Here is a 23050-nt window from a genome sequence, read left to right as displayed (position 1 = left end):
ATGAGAGTGTCATCATGTCTGTATACAGAACCCGTTTGGAATAGAGGTACATTTTGCTAGTAGGATGTAAAGGGCCTGATTCACAGAAGCATTTTGTAATGGCACAACCCCACTGAAAAACGCTCTGTGAATAAGTCCCAAAGTCTGCTTCCTCAACAACAAAAAACGTGTGTGCTAATAAATACAGCCTGACAAAATCCGAACTTTGCATATCGATTTGAGAACACTTTCCAATATATTTTAAGCATGCTTTTGATTGGGGAAATGGGCCAATGGTTTGAGTGTTCTATTTGATATCAACCGGCAGAATTTCCACCCCATACCGCTGCCAACTATTAGGTGTTTCCACCTCTTTATTCAAGCCATTAAATAATTTTCTAATAAAGCATCCAATGTTCTGGTTTATTGTTAAACAAATCAATTAGTACTTAACCAGCATTTGACTTTCTAATGCCAATTAAACGTCAGAGAATTCAAACATCAATTGCTCATCAACTGACTGGATTTCTTAATGACACCCCCCACCACCTTAATTCCTACCGAAACATGCAAATCCTCATATAAAGTGAAATGGGTATACTAATGTTTTCAGGAATTGCATTCACAGCATTGAGGAAGCTATTGGTAATTCGACCCTGCCACTCAGCTGCCCTTCCACCGCTAGATTCTTCCTTTCTGGTGGCTACAAATTAACTGCAGTCAAGCACCAGGCAGACAGCATTAAGCCGATTGTTGGTCAGATGATCAGGACTTGGTACTCTGCTGGCCTTCCCACCACCTATTTCATCAGCCCTCGATAGACATCCTCATTAGTGGCTTCCTCAGCAAACGATGGAAGAAGACAAGGACCTTGTTTGATTGTGCCTGTTTAGGCCTCATCAGCCAAATGCCAGTTATTCTGCTCATCACACACTAGCTAGACAACACCATGTGACTCCTGCCACCACAGTCCATCCCTATCCTCTCCAGTGTTTGCACAGCCAAGCGGCCAAAGCAGCAATAAACAGACACCTTCATGGACTTCATCAAGATCCTCAAGCATCCCTGCATCATTCTCCCTCAAACCGCACTTGTCCCCTTGTGCTGATTAACAGCCACACTGTGGTTGCTTACGCTGCCGACATCACCAACATCATAACCAAAAACAATTTCAGTGACCTTTCTATCACAGAACTCTGGTTCACATCCATCTCCACCCACATCATTGACGTCCTCCTACCTCATGTTTATGGTATCCAACATATTAATGACACAGGGAGGAAGAGGGGGTGGTGGCAGTCATCTATAAGATCAGCTTGTCCTGTATGATAATCCTGAAACCTGCAACCAACTTTTTCAAATTTCTCTCATGCCAGTTCCCCCTTACACACATCGATTCAGTCATCTTCCACCTCATCTACAGGGAAACTCAGGGGAGTGGTGACTTCATTGGCGACTTCTCCAATCATCACTCCTCTGTAATGATTTCCTTCTCTGATAACACTTTTCTCTGAGACTTCAATGCCCCAAATCCCAACCAGCAAAACGCCTGCATGACTCAACAACTCCATGAACCTAAAAATACATACTCTCTCCACAAATGTCAAAGACAACAAGCTCACCATGGTCTTTTCCTCCTCCATGTTCATTTCTGGCATGCTCCCATGCCCTCTTGGTTGAACTGAACTTGCTGCAATCACTCTACTCTTATCACACACAACATTGCCATGGAAAGGCCAAGCAAAATTCCCAGTGAGTGAATGCCCCTCATTCAATAACTTCCCAATAGATATCCTAAAGGCAATCATCATGACATTTCCATTAACAAGGGATTCTGCAGCCCATCTACAATCATTCAAACCCTTTGCCAAGTAGGTAGTCAATGCCCACGCACCCCTAAAGACTAGCCGTGCCAAAGACAAACCATCCGCGCCGTGGTACACACCCAAATTTGCCTCTTACAAATGCTCAATCAGATTCTTGGAAAGTGGTGATGAAAAAACACAGCTTTATGGGATCTCCCAACCCTCAAATCTCTGCACTCCGAATGAAAACAAGTACATTTCAAGACTAAGCCTGCTTACAACATCTGAATCATTGAGGCAGCCTCTAACAGGAACAAAGACTTGTTTGAAGGAGTCAAGGACTGCGCCAAGCGCACGCCCAGCCTTTGGTGCCGGCTTCACAAACAAGTTGTGATGGAATTAATACCTCTTTCTCAACCAACTTCTTGACACGTCCAAGCTGGTCAAAGTTCTGCTTTGCATCCCCTTTGTACCAACCTCATTCCTAGATGCACTCAAGAAGTTCTCCTAGGACCCCTCTTAAAGAAGCCCACACTCGACTCAGAGGACCTATCTAACTGCAAACTCATCACAAGCCTCCAATTAATTGGAAAACTCATAGAAAAAGTGTTCATGTCCCAAGTATTGGCTAAAGTGAAACAGCTGATCCTACTCAACAACTACCAGTCTGGTTTCTGCCCCAAATGCAGTAATGAGACTGCCACCAGCCAAGTGGTGGATGATGCATTGCAAGTAATTGGAAATGTTGACTGCTGCCTTCGACCCCTTTTTGATCTCTCCACTGCATTCAACACCATTGACAATCAGACACTCTTCCCATCCTCACTGACACAATGGGCTTCTCCGATAATTTATCTAACATGGTTTGCTTCTTAGCTATGGAGCAGACACCAAGCCCTACAGATATATCTGTTCAGATGCAAATGACACATAGTCACATGTGGGCTCACCCAAGGTTCCATTCTCTGCCTGATCATCTTTACCCTCTGGTGGAACCTCTGGGAATTTTCCTAAAAGGCCCAACAAAGCCATACATCAATATGCCAATGACACCCAGATATATAGCAAGGTCAAAGACCCCCACAATGTTTTCTACTTCTATGAGTCCCTTGTCACCATCCAAACCAGAGTATTAAACACTTACCTTAAGATTAACCCCGCCAAGACTCAATTCACCCTCACCGGTTCCCCGCCCAAACAACAGCACATCCAAAAGTGGCATGATGATATAGAGCTGTAAGGATTCACCCACCAGCTGTCAAGAGTCAGCCAAATTTCCATTTCCAGGCTTGTCAACATCAGCCTTTCCTTCCAAAAATCACATAGCAAAGAAAGCCCAAAAGGCTTGGCTACAGATCACTACACTCCACAAAATCAAACCCGTCATGGCCCTTACGACATCTGCACAGTAGTTAAGGCTCTCATGATCACCATCTTAAGAGACTCCCAGCCACGCATCGCCCTGCCCTTCCCCCTCTCCAGGTTGTCCGCCATGCCGAAGCCTGCCTTATTACATTCTCACGCAATTTTGACCACATCTCTCCCTTTCTGTGCGGAGGTCACTGGGTCCCCCTCCCCACCAGGATACTATTAAAAACTGCTTGAATCTTCTACAAAGCAGACTTTAACAGCACACCAACATAGCTGGTGGGTAAACGCAATCAAAAGGTTGAAGTCATAGCTATCCCGCAAAGAGAAGACCCACAAACAGTAATTCTCTTGCTATAGCCCAACCTCCTGGAACTTTATCCCGTAGCAAGTTCAGAATGCCCCAGCCTTCCTTCAGTTCTGCACACCACTAAAAACATGACTGTTTCATCAATACCTCCCAAGTGACTAAATGCAGTACTGTGCTACTGTCCAGAAATGGCATGCCACAAACCTTTTTTTTAGCTATAAATGATCAAATTAAATATTCATGCCAAGAGCTTTGCATTCAGTTCTATTTCCTCTTGTGAAAATATGCCAAAAATCATGGGACTTTTTCAGATTTAAAAATATACCAGCTCCTCCTCTCCCCTCTTCTTTTTTATAGACAATCAATGATTTATAATACCTTCTTAGCAAGACAGCCTCACTGACTTAAGTCCCACTAGAGGCCTTTTCATGGATTCTATATGCTTTATCAAAACATGATCTTGATTTTAGGTTTATTTTGAATGCCCAACTAGATTTAGTCATACGAGGTAAGACTACACTAGCTAAATCTTCATACATTACTAACAAAGAAAAATCTTTCAATTCAGGCCTTTCAATAGGTGAGGCCAAGTGAGAATAAAGGGTCACCATGACAGTTACCATGCTTGTGTTTGACCATTGGCCCATTTGTTTGCTGTTTACAACTGTCGCAGCCCATTTTTTTTAATTCTCACTTAATGGTGTTACTTGAACAAGGTAAGAAATTGAAAGGCTCAAAGGATCATGATCACTTTTTGCATGGGCGATAATATTAAAGTTTTCTACTTACCACCAGCTAGAAACATTTATCACTATGCCATCAGTATGGCTGCATCTGATATTAGTTCAAATGTTAGGGTGAGCTGAAGTTATCACCTTTGCATTACAGAATCACCAACACACTTCATAGATACATTTTGGAAGTTGCATTGCATTTTTATTTTGACAGGCTGGATACACCAAACCCCATCCTCTTCTTTCTGTAAAATTTTTATGGATGGAAGCGGGTCTATTTGGCAATTAAAATCACCAACCATACACATAGGCACATCCCTTTTGGTAAGAGCAGTGTCCTTAATTGTAGAGAAAATCCTCGTAAGGGTAACTATCCACTTGAAGTGCCAGCTCACATACATGTTGAGAAATCCCAAGGTGGAGCCATCCTGTAATGTACTTCTTAATGATGTACTTCTTAAAATGAGCACCACACCGTGGGTAATAATAAGCAGCGCTCAGATGCCTGAGGGTTCGTAGCGCTATATAAATGCTAAATTATTATTATTATTATTATTATTATTATTATTATTAATCCCAAAATGTCTCTAATTTCGTATGCCAGTTGAATGATATTTGCTGTCAGATCCAACCAGAGGCAGATCATGGATTCCACTCTGAGCCCACTCAGCAGGCCTCTCATGGCCAGCATGTGGAAGGTAGAATATCAGTGCACATATAATAGGTTCCATTGTCCAACTAATTGGGTGACCTCGAACAAATGTTCACCAATTAACAGAATCAATTTTATTTGGAACTGTGGCTATATTCCAATATGATATTTGCATCTGTTCTCCTACTACAGCGACTTAAAAACATGGGCATAGGCATAGCTACAGGGTGGTTCAGTCAGGGGTGAAATGCATTATTAATTCAGCTGTAGAGGAATCGCCTCTGGTGGGGGTACTATGTTTCCCTCATCTAAACACTGCTTCTTTTGGGATAAGATAGTTATAAGGGTGTAATTCAATTCTACTCCCATTGGGGGAGCACACTCCACTCTGTAGATAATAATCCCCCCACTAAATGGTCATGAGCCATAGCACATTCTATAAAATCAGCGACATGGATACTTTCATCAGATAGACACATCTTAATGATTTTCGAAGAGAATAACTCAACAAGGTTGTTGGCTATGAAAATGATTAAGAAGAGGGAGAACTTGGGGTCTGAGAAATGTCTGAGGATTCCCGATCAGCCGAAGGGGATGTGTGTAAGGATAGAAAAGGAGAGTGTGACAGTAGTTCAGGTTACAGTAGTTTTGTTTAAGACTAGTGTGAAAGTGACAAAGTCGCCTTTGTATGTGGTCCTAGACTCAACAACGGTGGTTGTCTCCCAATCATTAAGGTGAAAACACACGTATACTTCAGGGCTCTGTGTGGGAGATACAATATGGTGCTGACCTCTTCTGCGGTAAACCCACATAGCTTATCTGATGATATTTGGGCTTTCCCTCATTACCCAAAACCACAATGCTTCAGGTGCCTTTAAAGTGTATAGCATGTATATGTATACAGTGACTGTATGTGGGCCTTTTTGGATCCAGAATGGCATGGAGAAAACCAGAACACTTCCACGGAAAACAAATTGACTCAAAAACACTCATAATCCCTTTAAGGAGTGTTAGCTTATTCATTGTATCATTTGGGTCTATATTGGTGTCAGGAACGACTGCAGCAAAACTATTTGCATCCTAGTATTACCTTCCATCAAGACAACAGGAATTTCCCAGGATTTTAAACAAGTTCAAGTTTCATGGCCTAGCAAAATAACACCACAGTCACTCAGCACACTGGTGCCTAACAATGAACCAGAATTTCTGCATGAAAATTCCTTTTAAAGAAAGCCGTCTCTGGACCAGATAATAGCATCTCTTTTGGACATGAACTTGATCTCTTGTGGGGGCGCCCTGTTAGGCCCTTTACCAGTAGGCTTAAGATCCCTTTTGGAAATATTTTTAAAACATTAGCAACAGTTTAGATCAGTATATCAGATCTCAGTGGGAGGTCACTTTAGGGCTTTGAGAGCAGATTTCAGGCTTATTTTGAAAGATCCCCATAGGACTATCAATCTATGAGCCAACCTGTATTCTTTAGATAAGTCTCCCACCATTTAGGTGACTACCATTCTTTTCCACTATCTGCCAGTGACACTGTTATCTGGTATAGTGCAGTCTTCAAAGTAAACAGAGCTACTGAATTGCTCCAGTGGCCTATGAATCACGTAGGAAAAGCCATGTCCTCATCTCGTCATGTGACTGGAGAATAATGGGCATGTGCTGAAATGATTAAGGAGTGGAAGTATGTCAGGGCACTGGAGAAGTTAAAGGATATGTTGCATGGTGAGGCTCAGATCTCTGCCCCTGCAGTAGGTGTGGGGTGCAAGAGTAAAAGGAAGGTGCAAGGTTGTTAGGAGTGTTTCTGGTCTGATAAACACCTTTGTCAAACCCCGATTTTGATTAAAGCTGTGGGGGGTTGTTGCACAGGCAGAAGAAGACAACTTGGGGGAGAGGATTGCATGTGAGCTTGAAAAGAGCTAGATGGAAGAAGGGGTGATGAGGAGTGGAGAGATTGAAAAGGGAGTTAATGGACTCTTCTGGCAGCACTGGGTTAAGAAAGTGAAGGGGAGAGTGTTGGGAAGAAAAGTGGGGAAGTGGGTAATTGAGTGGATGGGCAGGTGTCTGATTTTCAACTAGAGGTCCTTCACTATTGGGATTGAAAAGTCAACATATTTACAAAGAATGACAGCAGAGTGAGCTTAGCAAATGCCTTAGGGGAGCAAGAGAAGGAGAAGGCGTCTGTAAGAGATGCAACCCAAGCAAGTCAAATATGTTGGTGTTCGGTTGGTGGCCGGGCCGGTAAAGCAACCCTGCGGTGGAGGCAAAATGAAGATGAGGTGCACTTGGTGAAGATCATCACGTTGCAAAAAGTTCACTCATTTTCTAAAGGGATGATTGTCATTTAAAACCCCAGATGCTTATAGACTACTTAAGGATATCTGTGCAGAGGTTACAGGTATGTTTTGTTAGGCTCTGTCCCGATTGCAGCCAGTTAATTCCTAGTTTTTCTAAATAATAAGTCTTACCCATTTTTTAAACATGAAAAAAACATACTGTACGATAACATAAAAATATAAATGTAAACTAACCTGCAATGGGTGGGCTCACCAGATACGGTATGGCATGAAGGAAGAAGACCACACCAAGAGCGGACGACAAGTAAGGCGTTCCTACCGCATCCGCGGTCACCACAGGAATCAGTGCTACGTAGGCCCCATCAAAATAGCCAAATGTAACTGAGAAGGGAACAAGGAGTGGGAAGCTCTGCAGAATTGGAAGGAATAGGCAACAAAGTCCATCGAGTGCCACAGCAATGAGGTAGCAAATTAGTCGGTACTTCTTTAGAAATCTGTGAATTACAAAAACACATATGTTAGGTACTGTGTCAAAGAAGACTTTAACAGCACACCAACATACCAACATACCTGGTGGATAAACGCAATCAAAATGTTGAAATCATAGCTAGCCCGCAACCAGAATCAGAATCTTCAGTGTGAAGTGTCATAAACTACTGTTTTATTTAACAGCAACAACATCAAATGAGCATCATGTGATGCAGAAACTAAGAGAAATATTGATAGCGTTAAACTACATTTTTAAATTGAAAAAGTTGAACCATGAACTTTAATTCCAAAATAGTGGCAAGTTATATTTTTCCTGTGGGCATTATAGTGAGCAAGTATTCATTTTCTCAAAGCATATCAGCGCAGAGATCGGTTTTATTTCTATATCCACCTGCCACAGTGGTCAGACATTGTAAGATCTTGCCTGTTCTAACTCCTTGTCCCTCATCATGGTATTTGGCCTCTTTCCTCCCTTGCGAGTCGCTTCTGACGCCTTCAATTTGACAATTCTTCACATTTGAGCCTATTGAGCCTTCTGCTGACATGTTCTACTCTAGAGATAAATGGGATAACGCTGGTTGCTTTGGAAGCTTAGCAGTGTTACTAACATTTGAGATTTTTAATCTGACTTTTGTGAGAATGCTTATGTTTGCAAAACTACAAGAAAAAATACTTTCTAATCATTTGTTTAAATGGTTCCTTTTATCTCCCTCGTGTAAACATCTTTTTCATTCAATGTCATCATCCTGATACATTGTGCTTGAGGGTGTCGCCATGTTGACCCGTTACACTCAGTTTCAATATCAGGAGGGGCTGCCTTGCACTCTATGAAGCCGCGGTCCAGTTGACAGTCCTTGCACTCGTACAGGGGCCAGGTCAGACCCACTTCTGTTTCTTGTGTGGAATGCGGGTGGGCTCAGGCCTCAATGGAGCCCGAAAATATCTAACTTTTTCAGGAAACATTGGCTGGTTTGCCGTTCAAAGTAAACGGCTTAAAAACTATTTTTTAGGGAGCGAGTCACCCGAGTAGAGAAAGGTCCACTGGCAGCCCTTTGTTTTCTTACAAAACTATTCTGCATTTTCACGGGCTATGGTTAGATCTGCTCATATATTTACCAAATGATTCCTTTCTAGTGAGGTTACAGGTGGAATGTGTACATAATAGGGCTACCTGACGAAGCACAAAGTCGTTAATGTATTGATAGTAGCTGTTTACTGTGAACACTATTGAAACAGGGAAACATGCATAGTCATATAATCACTCATCTAAATCATGGATTACTTAATCTGGACATTCCCCTTGGCAGAGTGCTAATCTGGGAGTAATTGAATTTACCGTGCAGTGTGGCCATTATTGTAGTATGCGAGGAGCCTCAATATGCACATCGTTTGGGAATCCCCATCAGTCGCCGCAGAACCTCATTACACTAAAGGGTAACACATATTTGTAGAATTTTCTACACTTCAACTGGAGTGCTCAAATTTTCACTTTTGAAATGATTACCCGTCTAGGTCCCTGATTTACAAACATGTTTTACCATGCGATAGTCCCATTGAAACATTTTTCCTTTGTATTGGGACAATCGATGAGTGTTTATGAGTACTGCTTTTTGAACTGTGTTGATTTGGAAATGTCCTTGAATTTTGAAAATACTCGAAAGGTTCGGGTTTGGGTACCTTTCATGGAATGACCTGAACCTGTTGTGCTGGGATGGGATATTGCATTAGCTTTCAAAGTCACATAGATATTCTTCCTCAGATGGTGGGGAATGACCAATAATGTGAGTTGTACACCCAAGGCTGGTATGCAAGGAATGCATTGATCGGATCATCTTATTTAACAGATATACATCTAAACATCAGAACCATTAGTTTGTAGACAGAGCAGTTGGAAATATTGCAATGCTATAAAGAGGCTTATATTTGGAAAATAAAAACGTTTTAGATTACAGTTTGGATGTATGCGTATTTTTTTAACATTTGATATATGTAGTTAAAGCAGTTCAGTCTTGTGTGCATTTCCAAACATGTGAGAACTACTGTTTGAAATATGTTTCTTTCTGTTCATTGTAAATATGTTTTGCACATGAGGGTTTAAAAAGGCAGAGGAAGCATGTGTTTAATAATGAATTAATTTCACAGATAAAGTTGCATTGCATCTACACCAAAGTTGGACATTTTCCAATTCTGGTTTCTTAATCAGAAGGCTCAATACTGACTGACCACTGTTATTCTAACACTTGTTAGCACATGGAGATCGTTATTGACTTCGTCTCTCCCAATCAGAATCTTCAGAGTGCAGTCAACAACTACTGGTATTTACTGCAGTCTGAACATTCTGACTTCCTTCGAAGGGAGACAGGGAAACCACAATGTAATTTCCAGGCAAAGGTTTTTTTTCCTTTCTGGAAGGACCTTTTTCTAGTGACAAACTCCTGTTTAACACAGCTGAAAGTAAGCTAAAACATGTGAATATGCCGTCACTTTCTTATAGATAAACCATTTACTTTCACATACCACCTACTAAATGCTCATGTTAAAACCACTCCACTCCAGTTTAAATACGTTTGAAATTAAATAATTAACTTATGAAGACAACTTGTTAATTAAACACTACAAAATAAAACCACATTTAATTTACTAAGTTTCTCTATTTACATTTTCTCACTATTAAAGTACATTTTTTATTTCAGCACCAAAACTCCAAAATATGTACTAGTGATATCACTATGTCCTAATAGCCTTACAGACCTGGGGAGGGGTTAATATGCCTGGGAAATTGATCCTTCCGCAACGCATGGCCCTCGGCTTTATCTCAGGCCATAACATGATAGCAGGTCATTATCCCACGATAATGAAACCTCCCTCACTCTAAAAGGTTATAATAATGCTTTAATAAAGGGACTTTATATTGACTTACATAGTTAATGTAACGGTTTTAAATAGGGGCAGCTGATGTGCGACCTCTATGTTTAAGCAAGGAAGTATAATCACTAGCTTTACTTGCCCTATTTGTAGAAAAGACCAGTAAAACTGTTAATAGTATGTGTGATACATTCATCAATCTTTCACAGCAGATTAAAGAGGGGATGGGTGTTGACTGGGGGACTCTTGGAATCTCAGGCTATCATTCTAATGAGCTCCTCCACGTGTAACAGTGACAAGCAAGTTACTAAGTGGGCTAGGAAGAAACCTAGAAGAGTGACTAGTCAGGCTGTCATTTCCGGAGATAACAGGAAGAATAGATCATGAAGGGTTCTTGGTGACACCGATAAAAAAGATGCATCCGATGATAATAATGAGGATGGTGGATCTGTTGTCGAGACTAGCTGTGGTGGCCTCTCGTCTTATGCACCAATAAGTACTAAAAACAAAAAAGTAAATGGGAAGAATGGCCCTTCTACTAATGAGGGTAGTGTGGTAAATATATCCTTTAATATGGAGGTGGGGAACGGGGAGAATCTGGTTCCTCTGCTGAATAGTGGTAAAAAGAGACATCTGCTAAAACCTTGTGGCCCCTAACAGAATTGGAGGAACTCCATAACACCAAGCAGGTGTGGGCAAACACAATGCTCACAAAAAAGATTAAGTTGACTAAGGGCAAAGGTTGTGGGGAGGAGGCTCTGGCTGACCTAGAGCGATTGTTTCATTTACCTTTTGAGTCCACTGGTCACACCTTGTCTGATGAGTCCTTGCAGACTATAAAAGTAGTTGGTCCTATGTCGGATAATACGCTGGGCCCTCAATTTCCCAGTCGCAGGGCATCGGCATGTACTCATAAGGCACTTAGAATCTCCAGCTTGCTTTGCCTTAGTGAAATATGTCACATTAATAGAACCAGGTTCGCTCCATAGTAGTGATGATATTCAGGTAGTGGAAATTCGAGAGGATACCAACTTTGCTATTTCCACTATCCACTTTAAAACCCAGGAGATTACTAACTAGATTTTACAGCATGAAACAGCATTGGGGATATGGGGCTATGATTGCTCCAAGGGAGTTATTGATGTACCATTGAGTGGAAGTTTGAAACTCTATGGGGATGGGCTCACCGGGAAGCCCTTCTTCCAGCAAAGTGATGGTCCCTATCACAAGAGTTGCTCTAACTCTCCTGTCTCTCCTGCCATGCCAGCCACCTCATCTCAGCTGGAAGACACTAGATGAGTGGGTCTGTTTAGTGAAAAGAAGAGCTCACTAACTTTGGAGGAAGACTTCTGGGAATGGTTGATAGGTATGATTCAGTGGTGTAAGAATTTGTGTACTTAGAGCTGTGTCTCTGTAGTTGACTTGGAACACTAGGGCTAATAGTCAGCTACATGAACAAGATGGGCTCTACGAAGCAATTGAAAACTTTAGCATTATTGCCCTACAGGAGACCTGGCACACTGCTCCGAGTTTCATTGAAGGGTGGAATACAATTAATAAATTGGCCATCCAGGATCTGAGCGGTAGACCCAGGGGTGGCCTAACGCTTAGTGTCAAATGCCTGTGGAGCATAGTGGAATACATATATGATTCTAACTTCATATTGGCTGGCAAACTGACTCTACCCGCTGACTGCCCTATGGAGAACATTGGGAATGAGATCACCATCATCATAGTGTATGGTCCTCCAAATGCTGTGATGCATCAATAAATCCTTGGTAAATTGGATTGGAGGCTTTGTTAACTAATATTAGTGGGTCGATTCCCATCATAGTGTGTGGTGAATTAAATACTAAAGTGCCCAGAGATAGAGCGGAGGGAGAGGCCTCCTCTGCCCCTTGTACTACTAGCAGGCATGATCTTGCATGTAAACGAGTTCTGGAATGGGCCAATCTGTTGTATTCTTTTGGCCTGACCATGATTAATGGCAATTGGCCCACAGATAACCCTCCCTCAGTTTACTTGGTCTGCAAGAGCATGCGCCAGTCTCATTGCTTATATTTCTACTTCCAAATCAACAACATTGATTATTGACTTAAACATTGCTCAAAGGCATGAAAGTGATACTTTTCCATTAATTGCCTACCTTGCATTGACTAGTCTTCCTCTTGGACAGGGGGAGCAGGGTGCCTTAAGCATCAATGCCCAGCTTAATCGTATCAACTGGAATTTAAATAATATTGAGGTGGCTACCATTGCGGCTACTCACTGCATCATGGAGGAGTCTCTCCTCCTCAACACCTAGGCCAACACGTCGCCCCCCGCACAACCTGACCTGCTAGATGCCATATACTCCTCTCAACCCTGTCACCCTGTACAGCTGTACCACTTTTCTGTGTCCCTCTGTATCTTACCCCCAGTGTATATCTGTTCTTTTTCTACTTCTGAACAGCGCTCTGTTATGCCTCTGTTCTATTGTATACCACAGTAAAATGCTCTATTGCTTCTCGAAGCTAGGTCTGCACTCAATAAATACCATGAATTGTAAATTGTAATTGTTTCTTTGTGAAGCGCTTGTACACAAGTGAGGTGCTTCAAAGCGCTTCAAGGCGGGAAGGGAACAAGGGGATATCATTGTTATTATTAGGCCTTGAAGATTCCGAATGATCAGACAGCAATAACTAGCATACTAGACCAGGGCATTTCTACTAGTATAAGCGTGTGACAAAGAGTGGGGGAAAGGAAAGGGGGGAGGGGTGGGAGAGGAACATACAAGTCAAAAAGGGTTGGTCATCAATGTGCCTATGCAAGCAGGCAAATCCAGCTGGGGGAGATAGAGGAGGACAGGACAGACAAACATGCTAAGTCTAGAACATTCAAGTTTGTGTAAGTGCGCAGACAGAAGTGCGAGGGACGGGGTGGAGGAAAAGTGTGACCAGCCCAGGGGTCAGTGTTAAGTGGCCCTTGCCAGAAGAGGCATGGGTTCTTTTAAGACCACCCATCGACATGACTATGAGAAGGCATTGAGAGATAGTAAGAGACAGTTACGCTCTGATCTGTATAAAATAGCATATCAGAATTACTGCCTGATGTATACGCTCATAAAATTAGGACTACACGTGCTGAATATGGCACGTGGCTGAATAGGCATAGCAGGCCCTGGTCTGTATGAAATGGACCATCTTGGTATGCTGTGCTTCAGTTAATGAAATCAAGACATTTTGGAAAGTTATCACAGATGCCAATGATCAGAATCGTATTATCTGTGGGGAGTCTGAGCAAGATTGGGTAGGGCACATTGAAACCACCTTGGCTGTTAGCAATGGGTCTGGTGTAGTTAGCTGACACAATACTGAACGTTGGGCCTATCATCGAAGAGCTGAGCCGGACGGTTTATGTAATCATCTTCTTAAGGCAAATCCCGCTCTCTGGGCGGGCGTGCTAAGTTGGCTTTTCCATTGATCAGCGTGACCCAAAGCTTACCTAAGATGTAGAAGGAGAGCATAATCTTACCAGTGCATAAGAAAGGCTGCTGTAAGACTGGAAAGGAGTTGCTTTCTGTTTGTCCATCTTTTTCTCCCCATTATGTTTGCCAATGTGATATCATGCTTGATTGTAATGTATATTTGGTTGTTGTGTTTGACAGTGAATTCGCTAGACCATACTAGATTGTGATTCAAGAAGGTTATCTGTTCCAGAACCCGACTGAATAGGAAAGGAAGCTGCTGTTAGAGTTTCAATGTGTATTTTTTACTTTTTGCTCCCTGTTCTGACACATTTCTATATATATTTGCACATTCTTCCTTCTTTTGTGTCTTGATGTTTTGTGATACATAGGTTTTGTGTATTTCATTGGTTGTTTTAACGTGTATATGTCAAAGCCAGCATCATGCGGCTACATGGAATTATTAAAAATGATGTATGTTGAACATTTTTTCTTATTTGACTTGACCCTCACTTCCCCCTTGTTGTTGGAGTGATATGTATTTGGCCCAGGAAATGATGGTTTATTGGCTTGCCTACCTTGCGTTTTTGTGGATATTGTTAAAATCATCAGCTCTATTAAATTGTCTAGAGCACCTGAGCTGTACACTTTATGTAATCATCTTCTTAAGGCAAATCCGCTCTCTGGGCGGGCGTGCTAAATTGGCTTTTCCATTTGATCAGCGTGACCCACAGCCTACCTAAAATGTGGAAGGAGAGCATAATCTTACCAGTGTATGAGAAAGGATGCCGTCAGGACCCATATGGTTACCGTCTATTAGCATTGCTCTATGCCCCTTCAACATTTTTTTGCAACGGTTCTCTTAGAGGAAATGAATACCTGGATCAAGGATAATAACATCATCCCTTATAATCAGACAGGCTTTAGAGATGGGTCAAACACTACCATCAATGTGTGTGCGTTAGTTACCATCGTGCAGCAGGATTGGCTGATACACAAGCAGTCTGTTTTTGTGACCTTTATAAACTACAGTGCAGCCTTTGACACTGACACTATTGATTGGAATAGGCTTTGGTAGAAGCTGAGTAATTGGAATTTTCCACCTTGTCCGCTAAGGAATACATTACTCACGTAATCGTATTTCTGGTGCTTGTATCCTCTTAGATTCACTTGCTAAGCATAGGCCGACATCTAGTGGAAGCTGCAGAGTATTACAGTTGTTGTTTTCGAAACTCGAAAATGGACCTCGAAATACACTAAGGTCAGAGTGCGCATGAGTCAATTTGGCTCGGTAACAGGAGTGAATAAATACTAACACAGGCTTAAAACAGGGGTGCATCCTTGCCCCCACTCTTTTAAATCTCTGCAATGGTTGGGTTATGCCGATGATCTTGCCCTTATGGACTCAACTTCATGGGGGCTTCCGACATTGTTGTCTAAACATTCTGATTACGCTGAAATAAATTAAATTAAATATTAATATTAGTAAAACGTAAGTCATGGTTTTTAGTCCTAATTCAAGAAATGTTTTTAAAAGGGTTAGGACTTTGAATTATGAGCCCATTGAAGTGGTTCAGATGTACAAATATCTGGAGAATGTTTTAGAAAACAAAAGTTAATTGGATATCACAAGTGGAGCAGCTCCAGTTAAAAACTCTCAGGTCACGGGTGCGGTTAGATCTTTCACCCATCGAGGTGTTGGCTATTCAATTGGCATTATTCTTAGGTTGTATGTTATTAAAATACTACCGGCCCTGCTCTACGGAGCAGACATTTGGGCCTTGAATGGAAAACTGCCACTTCTTGAATTTGACCGAAGAGGCTGTTGCGCTTGGCTAGGAACACCCCGGTGGAATACTTTATTACACTGCCTACTCATTTATTGGAAATTAGCAAATGCCTTCCCGGGAATCTTATTGTTTTTTTAACTACTCTAGAGACACACAAGACCCACATGAAAACTAGCATTTTAACTAAAATCTATGACGTGTTTGCTGTATGGTCATCACGAGTCCCTGAAGATATTGTGAGCCTCCCCTAGAGTGTACAGGAATAAGATGCGTGAATTACTATTTTCGACTCCAAAGGAACAAACTTTTGTAAACATGACTACTAAATCTTTGGCAGGACTATCTATTTTCTATTATTCTGAGAGAGTGGGTACTACTAGGTATATCAGAGAATACATGAAAGTCAAGTTTAATGTTGTTTGTACGTTTGAAGTCATTGGTGCACAGGTTGGAATTCCTAGAAGGGAAAGATGTCGATTGTCTGGTGGTTTTAATATCGAAACCACAAAACATCTCCTGCTGGAATGTGCCACGCTGTATAAATTGAAAAAAGGATTTCCGGCTGCTGCCGGCATTAACTCTGATAAATTCAATAATACTGTTTACATTTGGAACCTGTTCATGAATGGTAATAATGATTCTTGTAGTTTATTTTTTATGAAATTTTGGAATTTAATTAGGACATTTTTTAAAATTGTATGTGATAATGTTTTGTGATAAATTGGTCTGTGTTTATTAATTTACCATGGCAAAGTTGAGGAATGGTATAGCAGTCGGCGGGATATGTTCTTATTATTATTTCCTATATTTTAAAGCAAAGTGTGTGTTGTTGTTTGCATTAAACGTTGACTTTTGTTAACTGTATAATACTATAAATTAATACAAATAATTACTAGCAATTGCATGAACCAGTGCTCACATGATATGTTGCCTTATGGGCTAGGCTTTAAGGTTCACCATAGAGGAGACAGGAAACTTGCATCTCTGTTTAGGCCTCTGCTTCTTAGGTTGAATATCGGCAAACACGTGAACTCCCATGTTTTTATGCATCTTGCATTTGGGAGATTTTCTTTAGTAAGTGCACATTCTGCATGAATTGATGTCCTCCTGTTCTTTCTGTTTTATGGTTTAGGGTGTTATGTCTGTGAGGTTGACAAGGTACGCCAAGTGGCTGAATGCTGTACTATGATTCATGACACATCATATGGTTGTGGCATACTGAGAATACCAAGGAGGCTTCTGTCACATTTTCAAGAGCTCTCAAAGCTGATTTCTTCATAATAGATGTCCAATTCCTGACTGTTATGATTCATTAATTCAGAAATTCAGGTGCCTCTCTACTGAGAATGAAAACAGAGCCACATAACCTGTTTTAATGGAGGCTTCCTACTCCGCAGGGGTTGTAGACCCTCCTGAGTGGGAACTCACTAATAGAACAGTTTATTTAACCATGTTCGTTTTCAGTTGATGTTCTCCCACCCCTTTGCTAATAGTACGATTAATACGTTTGGGAAGATGTTGCACAGCTTATTGCGAGAGTGACTTTTGCAAAAATTACTAAAGGGGAATGAGAAATGTGGACAAGCCCCTTAGTTTAATAATACCTGCCTGGTAGCCATTAGAAGTGCACACACTTTTTGGAACCAAACATAAAAGGTGGCCATTGGTAAGCAAGCACTAGAGAAATACAAAGCGGAAGGCCAAAAGATATGTACCATACACTGGCAAAATATGATTAATATTTTGCACTCAGGAGATAATACACGGTTCTGGAAGAGGATAGTGGTTTGCGCATTTAATCATCAGCCAATGCCAATGGCTTACACAATGAGAATTTAATGGCTGATAATGATACCTGGGGTAAAACATATGCCCCACCTAATTTGGAGATTATCAAATTGGAAGTGGCCAATATCTTCAAACTGTTTGGGATTTTGAGTTGATGATCCAACTAATCATGCTCTGAAATCCAAAATGGTGGGCAGGTGTATTAACATCTTTGCTAAATGTAACCGCGAAGATAGGAGTTCTCAGCCAGTCTTCGTTTGGTTCTTGAGTTCTGCCACTGTTTTTCTCCCAAGATTGATTGAGTTGCCTGCTTGATATATTCAGGTGACACTACTTTTGGACCAAGCAAGGATTGCTCTTCAAAGGCATTAAAAATCACAATCTGTGAACTCTAGTATGACATTGTCATAACATCAGAAGAAAAAAACATGGTTTTCACCTATAGCAGGAAAAGTGCTAACCTGCTCTTGGGGTCTAGGTATCTTGATGAGGTGGGCGGTCAATTCTCTTGCACCACTTAAACAAAGAGTAGTTAAATCTCAGCCTTCAAAAAAAGGGTATACCACAGAAATTCAGACCCTTAAATGCCCAAATAATCAGGCAATTAAAAGATGGAGGAGATGGTCATCCCCAGAGGATACAATCAGCTCCTCTATAGCAGCCAGGGCATATACATCTGTGAAGCTAAGAAAATCTCTTACAGGCAAAGAATCAAAGGGGCATCAAAGGGGCATCATCAAGCACAAAGGACTGTTTAAAATCCTAAGTGAACTTGAGGAGCCATGCCTTTCCAACTCAGCAGTTGTTAAATACATTGCATGGTGTTCAGCAGTCCAGAACTTCATGAGGCACACAATTGAAAGGATCAAGAAGGACTCAGTAAATAATTTGTCTCCACCTTTGGTTTTCCCTTATCTAGGGAAAATCAGTCAACCAATTGTCACCTGGCCCCTTTTTGAGCTTTTTGATTCCTCAGAAGCCGATATGCTTGACCTGCTGCAAAAAATCAAGCTGACAACATGCAAAGGCAATAGCTGCCCTGCGCCCATTGCTAAGATGTGTGCAGCCTTTCTTGCACCTCTGATCACTAAATGTGTCAACCTCTCATTTAGGGAGAATGTGGTTCCTACCTCGATCAAACAGGTGTCAGTCTCACCACTTCTAAAACAAACATCACTTGATCACAATCTGCCAGGCAACTATCATCCTATAACAAACTCTTCATTTCTTTTGAAGATTGTAGATACGTTGGCATACCATCAAATTCAAAACTTTCTAGAACAGCACAATATCCTTGGGGCTAAACAATCAGGATTCATAAGTAATCATAGCACTGAATCCACTCTTTTGGACTTAAAAACAACTATTCTTCAGCACTTCAGTAAGGGTAAAGCCTCCTCTTTGATGCAGCTTGATCTTATGGTGGCTTTTGATCTTGTGGATCACTCTACCCTGACCGCCAGACTACAAGACTCTGTTTTTTTCTCCAGAGGGGCCTCCTGTTGGGTTACGTCATTTTTATCTAATCAAACTGCCAGGGTCTTTCATGAGGACGTTATGGCAGTAGGTTATGTATTGGACTGTTGAGTACCACAGTGATCCTGTGTGTCCCCTACACTGTTCAATATCTTTACTCTTCCCCTCTTCAATTTCTTGGACACAGAAGGCATTGTGTTTGCAAATTATGTGGATGATACTCGGTGCCTTATTTCCCTTTCTGGCTATCATGTGCATGATTCGCTGACTCTTATCAACATCTATGATCTAATTCAACAGTGGATGATGCTTAATGAGCTAGTTCTTAATAATGCACAAACTGAACTTATGATGGTCGGAACCGCCTCAAAACTGTGCAAAATGGATTCTGCATATTCCACCTTTCAAGTTGCTGATTGTCAGCTTGCATCTTTACCCAAGGTAAAAATGCTGGGTATGGTACTGGATTCAGAACTCTCAATGAAAGCACATGTCAGCAGTCTTGTGTCCCGGTCAACATACTATATTAAGTTACTGGCACAAATTAGACCTTTCTTGGACACAGTGGATAGTGCAACTCTCGCTTGTGCAATAATTGGCTCCCGCCTGGACTACTGAAACTTCTCAAGACATTCCTCTTCTCTTCCTCTTTTTCTCTCCCTCTCCCTTGCAAACCTCCTTTTCTTCTCTCCTGCTTCCCTCCCTCGTTCTCTTCCCCAATCTGCTCAGTCAGCTGACTGGTCACCTGGTGCATCTCCAGAGCCTCACAGGTCCCAGGCTCCCCCACCAGTCCTGCACTTGCCTCCGGGCCTCCTCACTCTGCCTTGCACTACTGCACTCGGAATTCCTTCCATGAGAGTCGCACTCACTTCGCACTTAACCCTGACCCCTGGGCTTGTCGCACTTGTCCCTCTCCCGCTCCATCGCACTTATGTCTGCGCACTTACACAACCTTCAATATATTAGGCTTGATGACCAAAGTTTTTGCCTTGTATGTTCCTCTCCCGCCCCCCCTTTTTCTTCCCCCACTCTTTGTCACACACTTATGCTAGTAGAAATGCCCTGCCTTTTGAAGCACTTCACTTGTGTATAACCGCTTTACAAATAAATCATTACAATTACAATTACTGTGCCAGCCTTGCAGGGCATCAGTAAGGGAGATATTAACCATCTACAAGTGATCCAAAATAATGCTGCTCGAGCAGTTACTTGCCTTCGGAGAACTGATCATATCTTTGAAGTATGGAGATCACACCATTGACTGCCTGTGCAAAAACGGATTTCATTCAGGACACTATGCATTACTCATGCATGCCTTTATGGGAAAAGTCCTATGTATTTGGCAAACCAGCTAACTTGGCTCCCTGACAGGAGAACATTACGGTCAAACAACTCAGGATTGCTGGAAGCACCCTCAGCCAAGTTGTCACAGGTGCTGGCTGGATGTTTTTCTGTGGCAGCCCCCCGGCTTTGGAATGCCCTGCCACCGGATCTGAGAGGTTGCAGCACTCTATCGGCTTTCAAACGCAGACTAATGACGTTGAATTTTACTTTTTGGACCCCCTGCTGTCTGCATCCAATTAACTTACTGCTTTTTTGTTTCTTTTGTTGTTTTGTGCTCTCTGCGTACTATGCCTAAGGGAAATGTTCCAGTGCGTGATAAATAAATAAAATAAACAAAAAGAGGTTAAGGTACATAACTATTTGGGTCTGAAGTTCAATAATTTCTCTCTTGGCACATGCACATTAACAGGGTTACTAATAAACCGAAGATGTTTTTCAGTCACTATTGAGGTTTAAAAGTCAGTAGGGGAGGGTGGGGTGGGGGGGACGGTTTTATGCCCATCCTGCAGATTGCAATCTTTGTACTTTTCATGGCTCTGCAATCTGCGACCCCTCCAAGGCCGACCCATTGCGCAACAAACTGAAGAGGTTTCTCTGGAGGAAACAATGGATCTGCCTGAGGAGGCCTGAGCTGTTGCCACCTGACTTCAGCTAGGCCTTTACTCACTGGCTTAGAAGGTACACATCTGCAAGGGTTTATAGTCATAATGTAGAAAATAAAAATGTAGACTTACAAAAATGTAGAATTTTTTTTTAGAAAACAATAATGTCGAAAACCTATACATATAATGAAAAGAGTCAATTTTTAGAAAAAAAAATGTCAAAAAAAAGTCAATTAGCACTATCAATAAATACATAAACAATAAGAGTATCATTTACTAGGGGGGTCCCCCCCTAACTCCCCTCACCCAACACCCCCCGGCTACCCCCCCCACCCCTCCACCACCCTCTCACCCCTCATACTCAACACATTTTAATTATATATATATATTTTTTTTGGGGAAAAATTCGAAAAAATGTAGAAAAAATTCGACATTATTGTTTTTTGACATTATTGTTTTCTAAAAAAAAAAAATCGACATTTTGACTTTCTACATTATTGCTTTCTACATTATGACTGACCACCATCTGCAAGACTGGATGGATTGGCTGCAGCTGTCCATGACTTGCCCACAAAGCAATGCTGACATCTTGGTCAGAAAGCTGGCTGCCAAAATATAGACCAATATCTCTTGGGAAAATCACTCGCAGCAATGTCGTGCTGACCCCTACATGTTTTCGGTTGTTGGGTGCGTAGTGAAAATTAAAATTAATTGCCAAAAATCACATTCCTTTTACTGGTCTGTCTATAATCTATTGGGATACCAGAAATATGTAAATATGTGTATACATGCATATTGAATACAGGCAGAACACTCCAAGCGGCGGAAAATATGCAAGACCATAACCTTGAAGACACCTAGACCCAACAAGTGGCAAAGAGTGAGTTGATGTCCAGAATGTAAGAGAAGTTAAAGGCAATGTCTTCCATTCTCTCCATCCTGAAGTAGGGCACTTGGGCTTTCATTATGAGGCTAGACTAAACACTCTCTTGCATTGGTTTAAACTCTGGCGCACTCCATACTTACTACATGAGCTGCCGGCTGTCCATTGCTGGTGTATGATAAGGCGATGTTTATATCAATGAAGACATGTTAGTCGAACTGCCTGCTCACAGTACATATACCATTAGTGATGTGAAAAACGTCTTCCTTCATTGGGCTTAGTGTGAACGTCTTTCCAAATCATGGGATGGCATTTGGGTGAAATTGTATCAGGAGATTACAATACACCAGGCCTTTGGACCATATCTTGATATAACTGAATCCTTTTCCATGAAAAACATTTTGCCCAAACTGTCTTTGGCGGGGGTGACTTCTTCAAGCAAAAGGGGAATTACTGATAAGTGCCGTCACTGCCCAACCTGGGAAGAGCAGCAGCAACACTTTGGGTTTTTGACCCTTTTACTCTGGGCTGAGGACAAAATGGTTGAAATGAATTCTCGGGTAAGGTGCCAATAGACGTGTTAGTGAAGCCCTGGTTTTCTGGCTGCTCCAAACTAGATAGGAGGAACCTTGGGTAGACATTCTAAATCCCTAGCAGATGCACTGTATAGTGAGGCTCCGATAGGTGGAGAATCGAGGGCTTTGAGCGATGCACCCCCTTGAATGACTTTAACACCTTTTTGTCAGATTTTGTTTGAAGGTTACACTCCGTCTTTTTAATCCAGGGTTTAAAATATGTTAGATAGATTTCCAGACTCATGCCAATTGTTAATGCATGCACCTTTTATCATGTAATGTTGTTTTAACGGGAAGGTGCACAAAATAAGCTGATTGACGTAGGTAATGCACACACAGCTAATTTCTGGGGGCAGGACACTCCCACCCTAATCCCTGAGGAACCTGCCGTATATATCACTGAAGCTATTCCTTAATAATCCATGATATCTTGTCAAACCCCAGCAATCCAGGCAGAAAGGCTTAATCATTGGTGACTGCCATAACTTCATTGTGGATTCAGAAACCTGAATGGAAACATCATCCCCGCATCCCTTGAGCTAAACATCATGTCACTGGAGCACTGGGGTGATGTAAACTCCTAACAGCTCTGCAATGTGATTCATCAGGATATTGGTGAGTTATACTCTTTGTATTTGTACAAAG

General features: G+C 41.7%; 1 protein-coding gene across 3 annotated transcripts in view; it reads right to left on the bottom strand.

The window, feature by feature from the left end:
• SLC16A12 (solute carrier family 16 member 12) overlaps positions 1 to 23050 on the bottom strand; it is an 867838-nt gene that overhangs the window by 10178 nt on the left and 834610 nt on the right. For all 3 annotated transcript variants that reach the window (XM_069611325.1, XM_069611324.1, XM_069611326.1), the window contains one exon: positions 7383 to 7642. In XM_069611325.1, coding sequence (XP_069467426.1) covers positions 7383 to 7642 — 260 coding nt within the window. The remainder of the gene's footprint in view (positions 1 to 7382; positions 7643 to 23050) is intronic.

The sequence above is a fragment of the Ambystoma mexicanum genome, chromosome 8 (assembly GCF_040938575.1).
Source record: "Ambystoma mexicanum isolate Mex_15411 chromosome 8, UKY_AmexF1_1, whole genome shotgun sequence".
Taxonomy (NCBI): Eukaryota; Metazoa; Chordata; class Amphibia; order Caudata; family Ambystomatidae; genus Ambystoma; species Ambystoma mexicanum.
The sequence above is the reverse complement of the archived record's forward strand: the minus strand, read 5'-3'. Positions and strand labels throughout refer to the sequence as shown.